This window comes from Camelus dromedarius, chromosome 8, assembly GCF_036321535.1.
Source record: "Camelus dromedarius isolate mCamDro1 chromosome 8, mCamDro1.pat, whole genome shotgun sequence".
NCBI lineage: Eukaryota > Metazoa > Chordata > Mammalia > Artiodactyla > Camelidae > Camelus > Camelus dromedarius.
This window is the reverse complement of record NC_087443.1, coordinates 55,662,706-55,681,268: the sequence shown is the minus strand read 5'-3', so window position 1 is coordinate 55,681,268 and position 18,563 is coordinate 55,662,706. Positions and strand designations below refer to the sequence as shown.

Here is an 18,563-nt window from a genome sequence, read left to right as displayed (position 1 = left end):
GCAAACCTGATGTGTCCCACTCTCTCCTTGGTGCTTCCCGGCAACCCTGGGAATAATGGGACATCCTGGACAGCCTGGTTCCCTTGACTGAGGATGCTGACGTTCAGAGACTTAAGCCTCAGTTTCTACTGGGAGGGGCGTCTGAGAGGATGGAAGGAGAGGAGTGGGCAGTTACTCTGTAGGACCCAGGGTGATGGTCAGGGGAGTAAAGCTGGATTTGCAGCTCTCTGGATCTTTGTGGGTGGGTGAGGTGTCCTGAGGGCTGCCATCAGTGGGGCTGTGCAGGGAGCCCAGTTGGGACTTCAGCCCCAGAGCTCAGTCAGCTTAGCAAGGAAGGCTTGTGAGGGGAAGGGGCAGGGGAGGGCAGGTCATAGCATCTTCAACCCCAAACTCTACCTTGTAGACACAGGGAATCCTGGGAAGCTTGAGGAGGAGTTTTGGTGGGCTTGGCTTTAGGGACAGTGACTGGGTGGCAGTGTCTGTAGTGGGAACCAGACAGGTGGCCAAGGTGGGAAGAATAGGAGGTGGCTGCCGCAGGAGCCCAGGCATGGGGACCTGTGTGCAGTTGGGGTTGAGGGAAGAGGGGGACATGAGAGTGGAATGAAAGGGACCGATGAGAGACCAGAGGGCAGCAGAAGTTGGTGGTCAGTCACGGGACTGGCTGCAGGGGGAGTTGGAGATTCACCGTCAGGGGCCTGAGCCTGGCTGAGAGCATGGAGTGTGGTGCGGGTGGAGTCAGGGGAAGCCTGTGTGAGTGTGCAAGCACGGAACTCGGATTTGGGCAGGTTTGGGTCTGGGGCTTCCCTGAGATAGCCTCGGGTACCTGGCCAGCAGGTAGAGGGAGGGCCCTGGGTGCTGGTGATGGCCTGGTAGGTGGGCCTGGAAGGTGGGTATTAACATGCCAATCATACCTATTTGGCCAGGAAGATTGCAGAGCAGAGAGGGAAGGGCAGGGGTCCAGGACTGAGCCCTGGGTGGTGCCCAGAGACAGGGAGGAGGCAGGGGCCCGGGAAAGAAGCCACGAGAAGCTTCATGTCTCAGTGGCTTCTACCAAATCTTTGGGTGGCACCTACCCAAATGGCCTAAGAAAGATCCATATTTTCTCCTTGGATTAGTGATTCAGGGCTGATCGTGTGGTCTACGTGTGGGAGAGGAAGTGAATGAGAAGGGCCTGGCTTCAGGGGAAGGTTCTCCCAGCACCGGGCACTGCCCGGGGCCGAGATGGCTGCACTAACTGCTGTGTTCTCTCCTGTAGCTACTTGGACGGGAATCAGTTCACACTGGTTCCAGGGCAGCTGTCCACCTTCAAGTACCTGCAGCTTGTGTGAGTATCCAGGCCGCTTGAGGATTCAGGACTGCCTCAGAGGATAGGAGGGCCATTGGAATTAGCCACTGTGGCTCCGGCTTCCCTGAAATTCCCTACAGACCCCACATCTGACAGATCTGTTTTTTAATTTCACCCCATCCTTTTGGGAGTATCTGTGCACAGAATTGTTTTGCCACCTAGTGCCCATGACTAGGAATTGCACTGTCCCAGGCTCCTGGACTCTGCTTCTGCCCACACTATCTTCCCAAGCCTCCCTCTAGGCCAATGATTATTGATAATGAGGGTTATCTTGCAAAGGTAGGAGCCAGAGCAGAAGTAGAGAGTGATGGCAAACTTCTTTATCCAACCTTGGCCTGGGATTTGACTCTGGCTGGGCCTCCTACCAGCTGCGTGACCCTGAGTGGGTCACTTCATCCTTCTGAGACCCCGAACCTTCATTTGTAAAAGGGGATTGCTATCTCCCTCATAGGACTACAGGGAGGACAAGTGAATGAACCCACATAAGCTGCTAGCAAGAGAGGAAGGAGAGCGCCCCCCCCCCCCCAGATCTGGCATTTGGGAGGCAGCCAACGCCCTTCGTGGGGAGCATTTCCATGGTGGATGGGGGCAGGAGCCAGACTATACTTGCTTGGCGGGGTGGGGTTGAGGAAATGGAGACCTGAAACCCTGGGGACATAGAGGCAGTTCAAGGAGCAGAGTGAAGGGCTGTAGCTAATTGGGAACCAAGTGCCCCTCTCCACCACATCCCAGCCCCGAGTGCCAGTCAAGCCACTCTTCCTCCTGGCTGGGAGATGGCCATGGCCAGGGTGGGTGGGGGAAGTTCTTCTTTCTCTCTAAACATTGATGCTTTTGTCTTTTTCAGGGACCTGAGTAACAACAAGATCAGTTCCTTAAGCAATTCCTCCTTCACCAACATGAGCCAGCTGACCACTCTGTGAGTCCCGTGGTGGGGGGTGGAGGGCAGGCTTGTGCCATGGCCACTGAGATTTTCTTCAAGCCTTGGTCATCGGCAGGTATCCCACGCAGCCTCCCTTACCCACCAGGGAGTGTGCTGTGGCCTGCCAGCAGAAAGGACTTTTAAAAAATACTTTTTATTATGAAATACAGCATAATATGGACAAATAGAAAAATATAAATGTATGGTTTAACAAATAATCATAAAACTAGCACATGTTTAAGTACCTATGACAAAAAATAGAACTCAGCTAGCACCCCAAAAGTGCCCCTATCCCTTCCTGATCATTATTCCTCCTTCCCCCCATCACAAGGCAGTCCAACCTTGACTTTTTCAATAATCATTACTTTGGTTTTTATAGTGTCATCTACATATGCATTTCTACACAGTGAAGTTTGTTTGCCCATTTTTGACTCTTATATAAATTCAATCATACAGAATATACATTTTGTGTGTCTGGCTTCTTTTACTTACCATTATATTTGTGAGACCACTCATGTTGTATGAAGCTGTAGTCTTGTGTGTGAAGCTGTAATATCTGCATTTTCACTGCTATATAGTATTCCTTTGTAGGAACATGCCATACTTTTCTTATCCCTTTTATTATTGGTGGATATTTGAGTTGTTTCCATTTTGGACTATTATGAACAGTGACTCTCTGGACATTTTTGTGCCCCTATTCTAAGATATTTTAATGATTGTTTTCATTATATTCCAAGCAATTGATTGGAAAGTATTAACAAGCTTCCCTTATATTTGACTAGATCTTAAGAATGTATTTCATTCACCTTTCCAATACCTCATTTTACAGATAATGTGCCAAGAATCCAAGAAGTTTCCTTTAGGTTCTGCTGTGGTCAAATAGTAGAGCCAGCAAACAGGACCCTGACCCAGTCAGGCTCTCAGGAGCAGAATGTGGGCCCAATGCCATGAAATGCTGGTTCTAGGTTACCTACCTGCACTTACCTGCCCCAGGCCTACTAATCAACTGGTTCCCATCTCAAAATCTTCACAAGCCTGTTGGCTGAAAGAAAAATGCACAGCATAAAAGTTGTGACTTAAGTTTTATTTGGGGACTTTACTGAGGCCTATAGCCCAAGAGACAGGCTTTCAGAGAGAGAGCTCTGAGGAACTGCTCTGAAGAGTTAAGGGAGGAGCCAGGGTACATATGAACTTTTTTTCCTGAGAAAAACATGTAGTCAAGCATCAAAAAGTTACTGCTTAAATATATATATACACACACACATATATATATAAAATATATACACACACACACACATACACACACATATATATATATCTCGTTAACAATTTTAGTGCTTTTCTATGTATGGGACGATGCATGAGTCTGGGGTCACTTGACATTTTTCCTTAGACATGCATCTGAACTATCTAAAGGCCAGTATATTCCAAGCACAGAAGATTTCCTGTCCCTCTCTCTCTCTCTGTCTCATCCTGACTGCCCTTCAGGGCTCACTGTCGTGGGCAACTGCAGTGGCCAATGACTTGGTCCTTGTAGAACTAGAGTGGCAGGGACCATTTGTTCTTTGCAAGCCTGTGTGTGAAACTGCCACAGTCTCGGGCAGTGGTTCTCACCCGGGGGTAATTCTGCCCTCCAGCGAGCATTTGACAATATTTGAAACATTTCTGGTTGTCACAGCCAGAGGACGGCAGGGGGAGCTACTGGCATCTCGTGGGCAGAGGCCAGGGATGCTGCAAAACACCCTACAACACACAGCACAGCCTCCAGCAAGGACGGTCAGTAGCGCTGAGGCTGAGAAATCCTGGGCTAAGTGATGCTGGCAGCTGTAAGGGGAAACAGCCCTTTCCTGTGACAAAAACATCTCGTTTCTCTTGTTATTATTTAAAAAGTAGCTTTAGTGAGGCATAATTAATATATAATAAACTACACATACTTTAAGTGTATCATTTGATACATTTTGATTTATGTTCACACCTATGAAACTATCTCCAGAATCAAGATGGTGACCACCTCATCGCCATGAGAAGTGGTGCCCCTTAACAATCCCTCTCCCACCTCCTCCCTTCTTTCTCCCCCCACCTGCCCCCGCCCACCTCCTCCCCCCTCCCCCCCTTCTTTCCTGCAGGATCCTCAGCTACAACGCCCTGCAGTGCATCCCTCCTCTGGCCTTCCAGGGGCTCCGCTCCCTGCGCCTGCTGTGAGTCTCCCCACTCCTCATTCCACCAGGGGAACTTGCCCCACTGAGGGCCCCCGTCACCCACCTGGTGGGCAGAGATGTCCCCATGTCTGGGGCCCCAGCAGGGCCAACTGTGTCCAAAGTAGGCAACTAGTCCATTCTCATTCAAGTTTCTAACGGAGGCCAAGGCCATCCGAGAAAAGGGGGTTGCTGTCTGCCCCAGGTTGTGTTTGTGGAGTGTGTGATGGGGCAGTGTCTGGGGGCATCCACAATTTACACGGGAGTCTCCTGTCAGATGGTGAAAGTTGAACCTTCTTTAAGAATTCCCAATGTGAAGTTTGGCAGGTGGTCCAAGCCCTCTGCCACGCCTGTTATGACCGCCCCCACGCCCCTTGCACCCTTGTGCTGAGGCCTCTGGCAGCCTGCCCGGGGCCAGGGGCCATTCTTCATCCCCAGCCTAGGGCTCATCTAGTAACTTCCTTACCGAGAAGAAGCCACCCCCTCAGGGTCTCCAACCAAGTTGGGGAGGGCACAGTGTGCACACCTGCACGCGTCCATTTGTCCTATGAACAGAAGTGGTGCCTAAGTTATTTATTAAGCCCCAAGCAGGGTCCAACAGAAGGGCTGAGGGGCAGGGTGGTCTGTGACAATTAGGAGTTCCCTCTCCCTTGCTTGTGGCCAGCAGGGCGGGGTCTCCAAGCTGGGGACCATCTTCCTCTCAGCGGAGGGCTGCTCCCATCCCTCCATCAGTTCCCAAGTCTCTGTCTTGGGATGAGGCACCAACAGCCTCTTCTCTCTTCAGGTCGCTGCATGGCAATGACATCTCCACCCTCCAAGAGGGCATCTTTGCCGACGTGACCTCCCTGTCTCACCTGTGAGTAACTCTGGCCCAGTGCTCCGCACCTCTTTGGATTCTAAGAGAGACCCCCTCCTAAGACTGTTGCTTTTACCCTGAAACTAATTTAGCTTGTGAACTTCAAAAGCTCCCCATCTCAGACCCTTACACATTCAGTGTCATCAGTCACCACAGTTGCGTTTGAGAACAGTTTTTCACAGTCAGTAATAAAAGCAGTAATGCCTGTGTAGTGATTGCCCAGCACCACACTTACGCCAGCACTCCTACAGCATAGGTACTGTTATCCCCGTTTTACATATGAGGAAACTGGCCCAGAAAGTGTGACGAGCTCACACAAAGTTGTGTAGCTGGTAAGGGCTGGAGTCCTCTGTCTCAAAAGCCCGTGCTCTGAAGCATGACACCAGTATTGACTTCACTTGGTGGGGTATAAGCTCCAGAAATTTCCTACCCCCGAAAAGTATAATTGATGTCATCAGACATAGAATTGCTTCCAAAACCATTTAGCTGGCAGCGCCCCAAGGATTCTTAAAAAGCAATATGCTTAATCCCTTAATTCCTCAAAAGGCTAAATGTAGAATTAGCATATAACCCAGTGATGCTGCTCCTAAGTGTACCCTAAAGAACTGAAAGCAGGAACTCAAACAGATACCTGTACACCCCCATTCAGAGCAGCATTATTCACATAATAGCTATAAAGCAGAAACAATCCAAGTGTCCACCGACAGATGAATCAAGAAACAAAATACTGTACACACATACAGTGGGATATTATTCAGCCATGAAAAGGAATGGAGTTCTGACATGCTACCACATGGATGAACCCTGAAAACATGCTAAGTGAAATAACTCAGACATAAAAGGACAAAAATTGTACAATTCCACAGATAGGAGGTACCCAGAATTCATAACTACAGAAAGGATAATGGTGGTCGCCAGGTGCTGGGAGCAGGAGGAAAGGGGAATCTTTGTTTAGTGGGTTTCTGTTCAGGGTGATGATTTCGGAATCAGAGAGTGGTGCTGGTGGCACAACACTGTGAATAGAATCAGTGCCACCGAATTGTACATAGAATATGGTCAAAATGGCAAATTTGTTGTTACATATATTTTACCACAATTTTAAAGTGAAGACTTAATGCAGTGGGCCATGGCAGGGCCGTCTTCTTTCTGGAGGTGGGGCTGGGCACAGAGCAAACACGTTTCCTCCTAGTGTCTCAGCTGCAGGCCAAGGTCGTGTTCAGGCCAGATGCGCTTCAGCCGGGACCCTGGGTGGTACCACATCCTCCTGCTTTCTGCCCTACTGCCAAGTGCCCAGGGCCTGTGTGGGCAGGCGCACCCAGATCAGAGAGCCTTTTGGGGTCCCCAGCATCTCTACTTGAAGTTCTTTCACTCAACCTCACTGCATTTTCTCAGCTCTAAGACTCATCTTCTCCACCTTTTAATCTCTGAGATCAGAGTGTATCTTACAAATGATTTATTTGTACTTAATGTAACATTGCCCACCTCTCCCGCAGCGTGCTAAATGGGCAGGCGTCTAACAGTCTTAGACTTGAGGAAATAAAATAGTGGTAAGTGCTACTCACTGAGAGTTTGCTTGGGGCAGGTACTTTACTAACCATGGTGTCTTGTTTACTCCATGACCAAAATGGGAAGTAACTTTTGTGCTAAGCGCCAGCTCCACAAATAAGACAGGGACTGCCTTGAACCCATACTGAAGATTTCAGGGCTGGTTTGGACTCAGTGGGCAGAGTGCAGGGATTGATTAGTGATGTCTCCCATGGGTGTGTAGTTAGTAAGGGGCACTGTCCTATTTGCTATTTTAATTTTACAGTTCCAGATTCTGAAGTTAAACAGCTTCCCTAGGTTGTAAAGCTAGGAAATGACAGTGACAGGATTTGAACTTAGGTGTGGCTGATTCTGAAGCACTTTATTTATTCGTAGTTGCCTCAGTAAATATGTCCTGAGTAACCACAGTGAGTTAAATGCTGAAGAATTTACTAACACATGGTTTCTGTCTTCTGTGACCATCTGGGATATTATAAAGCAATCAATGACAGCAGTGACTAACTCTAGGGAAGTCTGAGGACCTTCAGAGAAGAGGTGCCATTTATGCTGCTATTGGAAAGGCCCTAGGGGTTTGTTGTTTGGAGAAGATGGGGAAGGACATTCCAGGAAGAGGGAATAGCAATGCAAAATCATGGAGACAGGAGAGTGAATGGCATACTCAGGGAGGCGATGCTGTGCAGCACGGGCTGTAGGGAGTTTGGCTAGGTGAGGCATGTGGGGTGGGAAGAGACTGAGTCTGGAAAGGGACATTGGAATTCCTTTGTGAAGGGCCTTTTGTGCCATGCTAAGGGGTTTGGGCTTTGTTCTGTAAATAGAAGGAAGTCACGGAAGAATTAAGTTGTAAAACTCCTGGAAAGTCATGGTGACATGTGCAGGCTGGATGATGAGGCAGGAGGGAGCCTGGCTGGAGACAGTGGTTCTGGCAAAGACCAGGCCAGGACAGTGCTGTTCATTGGTCTTGATGACTGCCCTTCACAGGGGCTTGTTTCTGTCTAGGTTTGGGAATTTGGGGTTGTGAGCTTATTTTTTGCTGACGTTAGGATTCTGAGGACCTAAATTGGAGATGCTTCTCTCCAGAGAGCTTTTGTGCTTGCCTTTGCTGGGCCAGCGTCTGCTGCTGCTCTGGGCCCACACTGCTCTGGGCTCCTTTGCTTACCCCTGGGCTTCGCCAAGTGTCTGCTCCAGCTCTCCAGCTTGGCAGGCAAGATCTTTTCAAGCATCTGGCCCAACTTCCCCTCCTTTGGGTCCCTTTTTGTATATCTCTTAGGCTTGGGCATTACCTTTTCTCCCTTCCCGTGAAAAGTGAATGACACCCAAGGACATTCTTATCTTGTCTCTAGTTCAAAATCTAGACGCTTTGCTTTTCAAATGCGAAGTGAACAAACAACATAGGTTTTGAACAAACAAAAACCTGGAGCTGCAAAATTACAGATTTTGAGCCCATGCCTATCTATAAATTCAGACTTTCTTTAGGAGAACAGTGACATCAGGCCAGAAGCCAGATACAATTTGTAAGGAAAAAAACCCACAATAAGTAGAGCTCAGCTAAGTGGTAATGAAATAGGCAGCAGCCTGGGAAGTGTGTGTGTGCTTGTATTCAGGTGTGTGCACGTGTAACACTGATGGAATACATGTGCCCATGCATACGTGTAGCCGTTATTTCCTCTGCATGAAGAGCTGCAGCTCTCCTACAAGGATTCCTTGAGCACTTACTAGGAATCAAGGTACAAGAAAAGGCTGGCAGAGACTCAGCGCATTCACCCCGGGCTTCACAAAGGCCACATGCGGTCTGAAGGGAAGGAAGTGCCTATGGCTCTGTCATAAGTCAGGGTTGCCCAAGAGTTAGCTTCCAGTGTTCCCAGCTTCCAGAGGTGCCCTCTTTTCCTGCCGTGACTGTCCTCGGCTTTTCTTCTTCACTGGCAGCGTGCGGGATGAGTAGGTGGGCTGAGGGTGTAGTGGAGTATGAGGTATTTAAACCCCTTGGACTTTAGACTAGGAATCAGGACACGTGGCATTACGTCTTTGTTCTGCCATTAACTCACAGTGAGATCTCAGGCAATGCATTCATCTCTTTAGGTCCTTTCCTTGCTTGCACAAAGGTTATTTCTAAGGTCCGCTCGAGTTCTAACATGCCACCATAGTGAGCGCTCATCACTGCCCCGGGCTTCGACACTTTACGTATCTCTGGGCTGCTCTTTGCTTTTGTATTTACAGTTAACTCATCTGTTATCCATTTGTCCATCCATCCATCAGCAAATATTTACTTTGGCTGGATCCTGTGCCAAGGTTCCCTAGTGTCATTCTTCATGTCTATAATCTGGCATTTTGTTGCCTCTAGTCTGCTGCATGCTGGAAAACTAGATTTATGGATTCATTAAGAATTGGGTGTGAAAAGTAAATATGGAATGATTAAGTAAATCATGGTATGCCCATAGGACAGAATAGCAAGTAATTAATTCACTATAATAATCATGGTGCTGTAACTTATTATTTGATGAAAGTGCAGAATAAAGAAGATGGTATAGTCTGATTTCAGCGATGTACATACATGAACACAAAAACTAGAAGGGAATTAATGAAAATCAAGTCAGTTGCATTTATGAGATGATCGTTGATTTTTTTCTTTTTGAATTCCTTTTGCTTTCCTACCGAGGCTTGTGCCCTTCTCATGCTTGAAGTCAGATGTTCATTCAGCAAACATTCCTGGGGTGCCTGCTGGTGTCAGGCACAGGGAGGGAGTTATGATTCCTACTCTCAAGAAGCTTCCGTCTTTAGAAAGAGACAGTGATGACACACATTGCCTGGGAGGAGGAAGGGCAGAGGAGGAATAGCTCAGGTGAAGGAGACTTTGAAGTTTTAGTATATGCTAAACTCTACAGTTGGCGCCCCTGAAACAGCCACAGGAAATCTATTTCTGTCCTGGTTACGTTAATAGAAGACGCCCAGCCTGGCCTTAGCATGAACAGACCAATTATCTACTGTTTTGGCGATTTCCAAGTTATACCAGAGATCAACGACACGGTGATTTTTACTTTTGTTGGTGTGTGAAACCGACCCCCACCACTGCGTCTCAGCACCCCTTTGCCCCCACTAAGTTCATGGTAGTTTTTGTTGTGAAAAGAAATTGTCCTCAGGTGAAGTAGCTAGCAAACTACCACTGAAGTAGCCACAAAACCCGAGCTTCTGGATAAATTAAAACTTGAAAAGCTGAATTCAGGTGTGGCTCGTCATCTGCTCTGCACAGCAACAAGTTCAGCGTGTGTTGTGCAAGGCAGAATGCGTGGTTTTGAATAGCTCTGTAGGTGGCTTCGGTAGTTCATGTTATTCTTTGTTGTTGTCTTCTAGTAAGAGTTGTAAAGGGACACTTACATTTGAGGTGCACCTTTACTGGCGTTACGTACGGGGTGGGGAGCTGTGTGCGGGAGTTGGGAACTGTGACATCCCGAGACATGTCCAGGGCTCCCCATTCATAATGGCTGCAGATTTAGTCTTTCTGGCATTTTCTCTAAATGAGCTACAGGACTGAGAGAAGAAACCCTTCGTAATAAACTCTCAACTCGTGGCACATCAGCAGACCACACTCCCACAGTGTGCTACAGAAATACTTTAAAATAAATCCTGTATTTATCTTTTGAATAACATAATTACATTACCTCACACTTTTTATGTTAAAAATATTAGTCTGGTGAATGTAAACATTAAATATGCCACCATTTTTGAATTCATGTTATTTCTTTTTAAGTCTTTGTTTTTTTAGCACAATGGAGCTTAAAAAATCAAAGCATCTGAGTTTCCTCCACCTCTAAGAGGCCCTGGCACTGTTCAGGGTGGGAAAGAGGAAGGTGTCTCCCCACCCCACTAGCCAGGATGGATGCTGTCGGCAAATCAGGACAGAAAAAATTAAATACACATCGAGGTGAACCGGCTTTCTTTTCCAAGCTGCATTGTTCCCTCGATGCCCGTTTTAGGTTAGATGTGCTTATCTTTCTCCTCGCTCCAGATTGCAGGCTCTTTATTGAATCATAAAGTGAGCCCCAGAGATGTTAAGTGAGTCACTCAAGGTCACCTGGGCAGTGAGCAGCTGCGCCAGGGCCGAGGCCCAGGATTGTTGAGCTGCTTTATAAGATCGCCCCCTCATCAGCTGTGCTGTTGGGGTGGATTCCTGCTCAGAGCTGGTGCTGCTGTCATCAGACTGAACACATCTCAGGGGGACCACTTCCACTATCTGGCCCAGACGCAGGTGGAAAATGGCTGAGCATCCCCGCGGTACTTAATAAACGTGCCCGTTCTCATGAACATTATACAGCCTTACATTTTTACAATAATGTTGATATAAATGAACTTCAGATATGACGCTCTAATTTTTCTATTTGCTGGAGCAAAGACCTCTGGCCCCTTCATTTCCTCAAATCCATGTCTTCTTCATCTCTCAACTTCTCACTGTGGTTTAGTGAGGAGCTTATGGGCTTGCCTACCAGATTGGTCAAAGGGTGAGAGGTTGGCTGTGCCCAGTGTTGGGGTGGGGATGTGAAGGAGCAGGCCTGGCCTCACACTGCGGCCAAGTGTAAGTCCGTACAACCTTTCCTGGAAGGCGGCTGTTACCATTTTACGTGCACTTCCTTTGCGACTTGAATCCTACCCTTAGGCATCTGTTCTAGAGAAATGCGCGCTCCTCGCAAAGAGGCATGGGTGAGCGTGTTCGCTGCGATTAGAAACTACCAGAATGTCTGGCAGCAAAAGCTATGAGTATCCATTCTTTGGGATGCTGTGAAGCAGTTTGACAAAATAAGGTGGGTCCATGGAGCTGACATGCAAAAATCTCCAAGACATGCTGTTTAGTGACAAGGAGCAGGTGCTTAGTGACAGTGTGTAGTAGAGAGATGTAATTTCTTCCTCACGAAGAAACTGTATGTAAATATGGGAAAGGATTGGAAGGCCTGAGCATGATGATAATGTGACCGTGGGTCCTGTGGTTGGCAGGGACAGTGGTGTAGACTTCTTTGGAAAGTGGGTGTGTTACAGTTTACCAAACCACACCCCCACTGATGAACACGGGAGGTTTCCAGTCTTTCTGTTACAAACAGTGCTGCCATCCATACCACTGCAACAGATGTCTTTACACACTTGTGCAGGCATACCTGTGAGATAAACTCCCAGAAACGGAATTGCTGGGTCAAAGGGCAACTGCATTGCAGATTAGATAGATATCACCAACTTTCCCTCCAAAGGAGTTATACCAACTTGCACTCCCATCAGTAACATAGGAACATACTCTTGAAAAAAAAAATATATATATATAGAGGTGAAATTCACAGAATGTAAAATTAACCATGTTAACCTGTACCATCCAGCAGCATTTAGGACACTCACTATGTTCTGTGAGGTGGGGACTTTTGTGTACAGGGTCTGAAAAAGGTTTACAACAAGAATGCGTTCATGGGCTTTTTCTTTAATGAAAAATGAAGAGAAGAATTAAAGATTACAGGCTTCAGACTCAGCTCTGGGTCTGGATCTAGGGGCTGCCCTTCACCAGGTTGTGTGACCCTAGGGAAATCAGTTATTCCACGTGAGGCTCGGATCAGATCCCACATCTCTGAGATGGAGATAAAAAAACCTTTAGGTGGAGCTGATGGGAGGATTTGATGTACTAACATGGGAGAAGGAGCTGGTTCATCCTAGCAGTAAATGTCATTCCTCTTTACCTGTGCACTCTGGAGGCAATGCATTCAGGGGCTCTGGCCTCAACGGCACAAAATCAAATTCCACCTCCATCTTGGGCAAGTGCCTCCTCCTTCTGAACCTCGGGTTCAACATGTAGAGTGGGGATGGGAGTGTGTGGTGTGGACGAAGGAAGATAGCAGATGTGAAGTGCTTAAAACAGTGCTGGCTACGCATGAATGCTTGCAATGGGGGCTGTTAGGGCTTTTCCCAGCTCCTGGCACTCCAGGTGCCCAGTAAGGGCCCCATGAAGCTGTAACGCCTGCTTCTCTCTGCTCTCTGACCCAGGGCCATTGGTGCCAACCCCCTGTACTGTGACTGCCACCTCCGCTGGTTGTCCAGCTGGGTGAAGACAGGCTACAAGGAACCGGGCATTGCCCGCTGTGCAGGGCCCCCAGACGTGGAGGGCAAGCTGCTCCTCACCACGCCCGCCAAGAAGTTTGAATGCCAAGGTGAGCCCAGGAGTGCGAGAGGGCATTGTGGGTCCTGGGTTACTTCCCCCCCATCCCCAGCTGCTGGGGGCCCACAGGAGCTGCCCAACCCTGGCAGGGCCTGCCAGACCCTGCAGTGACCGGCCAAGTTGGGGACAGGTGGCAGGAATGAGGCCCCTGCTGCTTGTTGGCATGGCTGCCCTCTCATGCGGACGCACAGCGAACAAAAAAAGCCAGGCGGAAAATCTCAGGCTGTAAGGGCCCTAATCCATCCCTGGGGTTATGTAAGGAAAATAAAAATAGCAGTAGTGTTTCTGGAAGTTCCAAGCCTCTCAGCAGCGAGAGCAATCAGTCCTTTCTTTGGTAGGAATTGTGCTCAGCAATTAGCTTAACCCCCTGAGCCACTGGACCCAGCTGCCACTCTCCTGACGTTTGTGGAAGCACAGGGTCTGAGCATGATTGGAGGCGCCTCACCCTGGGTGTCTATAAATACTCATTCAGAGGCTGATTGACTGATTGACTGACGGCCCAAGCCCCAGGAGCCCTGCCGAGCAGAGGGAGGTGCCCAGCCAGCTACCCCAGGCCTAGCTTTCTGTGCAGAGTGACAGCTGCGGGAGGGCACTGGAGGCTGTGGGGCATGGCTCCTGCCCTCTGCAAGCTCACAGGCCACCAGCGGAAATGAAACTGACAGCCATAGGTTAACGAGGAGGCTCCGGGCCACCCTGTGTGCAGGACGCTGTCACTGGAGTAACAATTCAGAGGGGCCTGATCTGTGGCTGGGCTGTTGACTGTTGGGAGCAGGCCAGTTTAGGTTGAAACATTTGCTCAGTATTTATTTAATGGGGTGGGGTGGGGTTCATACTGGTGGGAGGTTTTTGTGTGTTTTTTTAAAACTTTTTATTGGAATATAACATGCACAACAGAAAAGTACACAGATCGTAAGGGAATGGCTTGCTGAATTTTCACAAATTGAACCCATCCAGGTAACCAGCACTCAGATCAAGAAACAGAGCCCCACCTGTACCCAGGGGCTCTTATTAATCCCTCCATAAAAAGTGCTTCTCTTTCTGGTCATATTCAGGCCTCTTCAGCGGAACTAATAGCTCTCTACTTCTGGAAGCAGCTTTAAGTGGAAACGAATTAATGGCTGGTCTCACTGTTTATTCTTGTGAGGTCCTAATGCTCCTTATAGGTGGCATGTTTGCAGGCTCCTTGTCCACCTCCAAGTTCAGGGAAGGGCCACCAGTGAGTCCTGGAGGGGCTGGAGAAGGTCACACCTGTAGCCAGAGAGGTGACGGGAAAGGGTCCTTCCCGTTCAGCCTTGGAAAGAAACAAGTTCAGGGCAAATGGACCTTTTCCTCCCAAGCATGGCTTCCTCACAGAGCCAGTCTCCTCTCTAGCGGGGTGGCCACCTTGCTGTCCTGGCCAGTGAGTGACAGGGCTGGGGAGAGGTTGCCTTGGAAGGGTGAGGGGGGATGGAGAAAACTGATGGCCCTGCCCCTACCACCATGTGGGGGCTTCTTAGTGGCCAGCGCCCGCCCATTAAGCCTTTTTTGGGGTATTATCTCTTTCAGTCCTTACAGCCCCAGGACACAGGGGCTGTTTTTAACCTCATTTGACTGAGGAAGGTCCAGAGGCAGAGAGGTAGACTGTGAAAGGAGGGGAGCCTATCCAGAGGAAACACAGGGAGAGGCAAAAATCTCCTTGGGGAGAGGGCTTCCACCACCTGTCCCCGTGGAGCTGGGATACCGGAGGTAGGGAGATGGGGCTCTGTGCCCAGCCCCGTTCTCCCCGACTCCCAGCACTAACGCTCTCCCCTTGCCTCAGGTCCCCCCACCCTAGCTGTCCAGGCCAAGTGTGATCCCTGCTTGTCCAGCCCCTGCCAGAACCAGGGCACCTGCCAAAACGACCCCCTTGTGGTGTACAGGTGTGCCTGCCCCAGCGGCTATAAGGTGAGTGGTGAGTGGAGGCTGAGACGGAGGAGGAGGGCTGACCAAGGGTGTGGCCGGGCAGGGTTGGGACTGTCTTGTTGTCCACTCAGCCCACAGTGCCCAGGGCAGTGCCTGGCTCAGAGCAGGAGCCCGAGTGAGTGTTTCAACACTGACCTAATATGTGGATGAGTGAAAAAGTAATTCCCAGGATAGGCAAGCTGAGCTGCAGAGGGGCTGGCTATTCCTGCTGCCTCACTAGCCCCTGGGTCACCCTGGGGTCCCCATCGCTGACTTTCTCACCAGGGCCGAGACTGCGAGGTGTCCCTAGACAGCTGTTCCAGTGGCCCCTGTGGGAACGGCGGGACCTGCCACTCACAGGAGGGCGAGGATGCTGGCTTCACGTGAGTAGCCTGGGGAGGCTTGAACCTGGTGGGTGGGTGCTTATGAGGTCCAGAACGCAAGCCTCAGGGCCTTCCTCCTCCAGATGGGATGGCCCAGGCCCCTTGTGCTCTGGGAGATGAGGGGCGGGCTCCCCAGGAGCAGGCACTCACTCCAGATCACAGCCAGAGGCCTCTCCATGCCCACCCAGGCCATGCCCCTGTTGCCCAGAGGCAGTGAAAGCACAGAGATTAGGGGCTGCCCAGGTCACAGCAGACCGGGGTGGGGCTAGGGCTTGGAATGCCTGCTCCAGGCCTCTCCCTGCTCTTGCCAGCTGCCAGGAGGGTCTTTTGATAGCACTGGGAGTCCATGGCTGAGGGCATATGCAGTGGCAGCGCCAAGAGGCAGGGAAGCCTGCCCAGAGGTGGGAGCAAGTCCTGGTCATGCCCTGCAGGGCCTCTCCCACCGGCTCGTGGGTCACTCTGGTGGCACCATGGGCAGCCCATTTCCATCACTCACTGAAGGGCCAGACCTCACAACTCAGCTCGAAAGTCCTCACGGTGCTGACATCATCGTGCAAGCCTCACCCTGCTCCCGGTCCCCCAGCCTCTCAGCAAGTCTCCCACCTCCCCAGAGCTCTCCTGAGGAATACACAGTATTTTCAGTTGCTGAAAATAAATTGCCCACTGAACAAATTGGCTCTTCAGAAAATGATGTTGAATCAATTGGCAGAAAATGGCCAAACCTGTCTCCGCAATCCCAAATTACCAGATGTAAAAAAGAAAACATTAAATGGCCTCTCGGCAAGCATCACCTTGGAAACGGCGTCCTTACAGTAGGCTCCATCCTCCTCTGGGCTTTGGCAGCAGCTCCATTGGCTGGACTGCTGGGGGCGTGTCTGTGGAGAAGTGAGGAGCTGAGAGGACACCCTCAGAAACTCCCCCTGCTAGGCAGGGAGGGGTGCGGCTGGGAGTAGCCCCCTCACTCCTGGCAGCCCTCAGATTGGGCGTAGGGGACTGTGGGACGGCCCCTCCTGGTAGAATGGGGTACCTCCCTGAGTTACCTCTCAACCCTGAGGCTTACAAGGGCCTCCTCAGTTACCCGCCCCCAACCCTGCCGGCAAGGACTTTCTGAAATGCAAAGCTGGGACCCCCTCAGCCCACTGAAAACCTCTCTGTTGTGCCCCTACCCCAGCCTTGCGGGGGAGTTAAACTCCAGGACACTCCCCGCAACAGTAGGCTTCAAATCTTTTTGCTCACATAACCCCACCCCTCAAAACAAATTTTTTAAGCTATAAACACCCTCAATCATTCTTAAAGTGACAGCTAAACTTTTTCATGGTAAGTTTAATTTTTCATTGCAACAAGAGGAAATTTCCAGGACATTGTACATATTATTAACATTTAAAGATAAACCTATCACTCTTTAAATCACTCTTTCGTCATTTTTCAATAGAAAATCATTTTAAAATCACAGGAAGAAGCTCCTTTTTAACAGCTTCGACATTTTGCAACGTTCTCGTTTCTCCTCAAGCAAGTATTTCTATTTTACTCCCCTCGCCCCTCCATTTTCCTTCTAACGTAATCTGTTTTTATGCTAGAGAGGCTTTCCTTGAGCACCCTGCCATACTTTTCTGCCGCCAACATGGGTATATAAGTTCAAACTTAAAAGTTTTTTTCTTATTTCTTGTCACCATAAATCTGTAATTAAAATTTTCTTTTGCATTGTGTTATGACAATTATCAACAATATACAACTCAGAACAATGTAACTATATTACAAAATTTGATTGATAATTATTACACATAAAAGGAAAAGTTTACGAGTCTATATCTCCTAATGAGATAGATGGAGCTTTGGTTTTGTGTCTGTGTGTTTATGTGTTCTTTTCTTCTCCTAATTGGTTCATGCGTCCAGAGGTGAATATTATAGAATGTGAGCGGGCTTAGCAGCCAGTCTATTCCTTTAAACACACACACACACACACACACACACACACACACTCATGCAGTACAAATGCTGAGGAAGTTTGTTCACAGAAACAAACCAGTGGGATTAGAAGTTTTATTATAGCCATGTCACTCAGTTACTTGAAACTCTTCCAAGTTTATATGCCAAAAACTGGAGTGATCTGTCATCAAAATTATTTTTAATTCTCTATCAGCTGACAGTTCCATGAGGTCTTCCTTCCATTACTTTTAATGCACAGAACTGGAAACCTCTTGACCTACAAAAGCATTTGTTCATTCACTTTGGAAACATCAGTATTCCTAATTGCCCCCTTTATTTGGCACCCAGGGATCCTAGGCCCCAGGCATGGCCTTCCTTGGACCTGGGCTGAGAGATGCGTTTGCACCTTTCCAGAGATCTGGGGCAGGTCAGTTGAGGGAGGAGTTCGTCCAGAATTTGAAGATGTGGAAATCAATTTTTTAGAGATCTCTGACTTTCTTACACCTTGGAAAGCCACAGTTACCCCAGTGGGAACTGTACCCCAGTTTGAAGAACACTGATCTCCAGGGTTCTCCATGACCTGACTCCTGCTTACCCTCCAGCCCCGTTCTCATCCCATCCCTGAAGTATGTGCTCCCCAAGTCCTGAACTATTTAGATGAGCCCAGAGGATGGGCTGTAAGGCTTTCTCTCCTCCAGGCTTTTGCTCCCACCACCTTCCCTCTTCTTCCTGCTCTCCCCTGTCATAGTCCTTGGCTAACCATCACCTCCTCCAAGAAGCCTGCCCTGACCTATCCCCCCAGGGAGGAGCTGGGTGTCCTCTGCCCTTTGTCCACCCCACCCAGCCTTAGTTTTGCACCATTTTGATACTCACATCTCTCCTTTAGTCCCCAGTCTCCTCGTCCTCTCCCCCACTAGACCGTGAGTGATCTCACGAGTGCAGGGCTGGTCTTGTTCACTCTAACACCCAGCACCTAACAAGGGCCTGACCCAGAGTAGGGACCAAAACTCTGAGATGATAATATTGACCGTTAGCCACAGGCTTCCACCAGTGCCTCAGGAGGGCTGCTGCCCTGGCCACGGGCCCACCCACCTCTCCCTCCTTCTCTGCTCCCCTCAGGTGCTCCTGCCCCACGGGCTTTGAAGGGCCAACCTGTGGGGTAAACACAGACGACTGTGTGGAGCACTCATGTGCCAATGGGGGCATCTGTGTGGATGGCGCGGGCAACTACACGTGCCAGTGCCCCCTGCAGTACACAGGTAAGCGTGGTGGGGTTCTGGGACCCGTTCCTATGGG

At 49.4% G+C, this 18,563-nt stretch overlaps 1 protein-coding gene across 1 annotated transcript in view; it reads left to right on the top strand.

Annotated features, from left to right (window-relative positions):
- SLIT1 (slit guidance ligand 1) overlaps nucleotides 1–18,563 on the top strand; it is a 157,659-nt gene that overhangs the window by 129,137 nt on the left and 9,959 nt on the right. Inside the window, exons 22-29 of the mRNA XM_031461512.2 lie at nucleotides 1,256–1,324; nucleotides 2,190–2,261; nucleotides 4,391–4,462; nucleotides 5,244–5,315; nucleotides 12,867–13,030; nucleotides 14,837–14,961; nucleotides 15,244–15,341; nucleotides 18,387–18,526. Of these exons, the coding sequence (XP_031317372.2) occupies nucleotides 1,256–1,324; nucleotides 2,190–2,261; nucleotides 4,391–4,462; nucleotides 5,244–5,315; nucleotides 12,867–13,030; nucleotides 14,837–14,961; nucleotides 15,244–15,341; nucleotides 18,387–18,526 (812 nt within the window). The remainder of the gene's footprint in view (nucleotides 1–1,255; nucleotides 1,325–2,189; nucleotides 2,262–4,390; nucleotides 4,463–5,243; nucleotides 5,316–12,866; nucleotides 13,031–14,836; nucleotides 14,962–15,243; nucleotides 15,342–18,386; nucleotides 18,527–18,563) is intronic.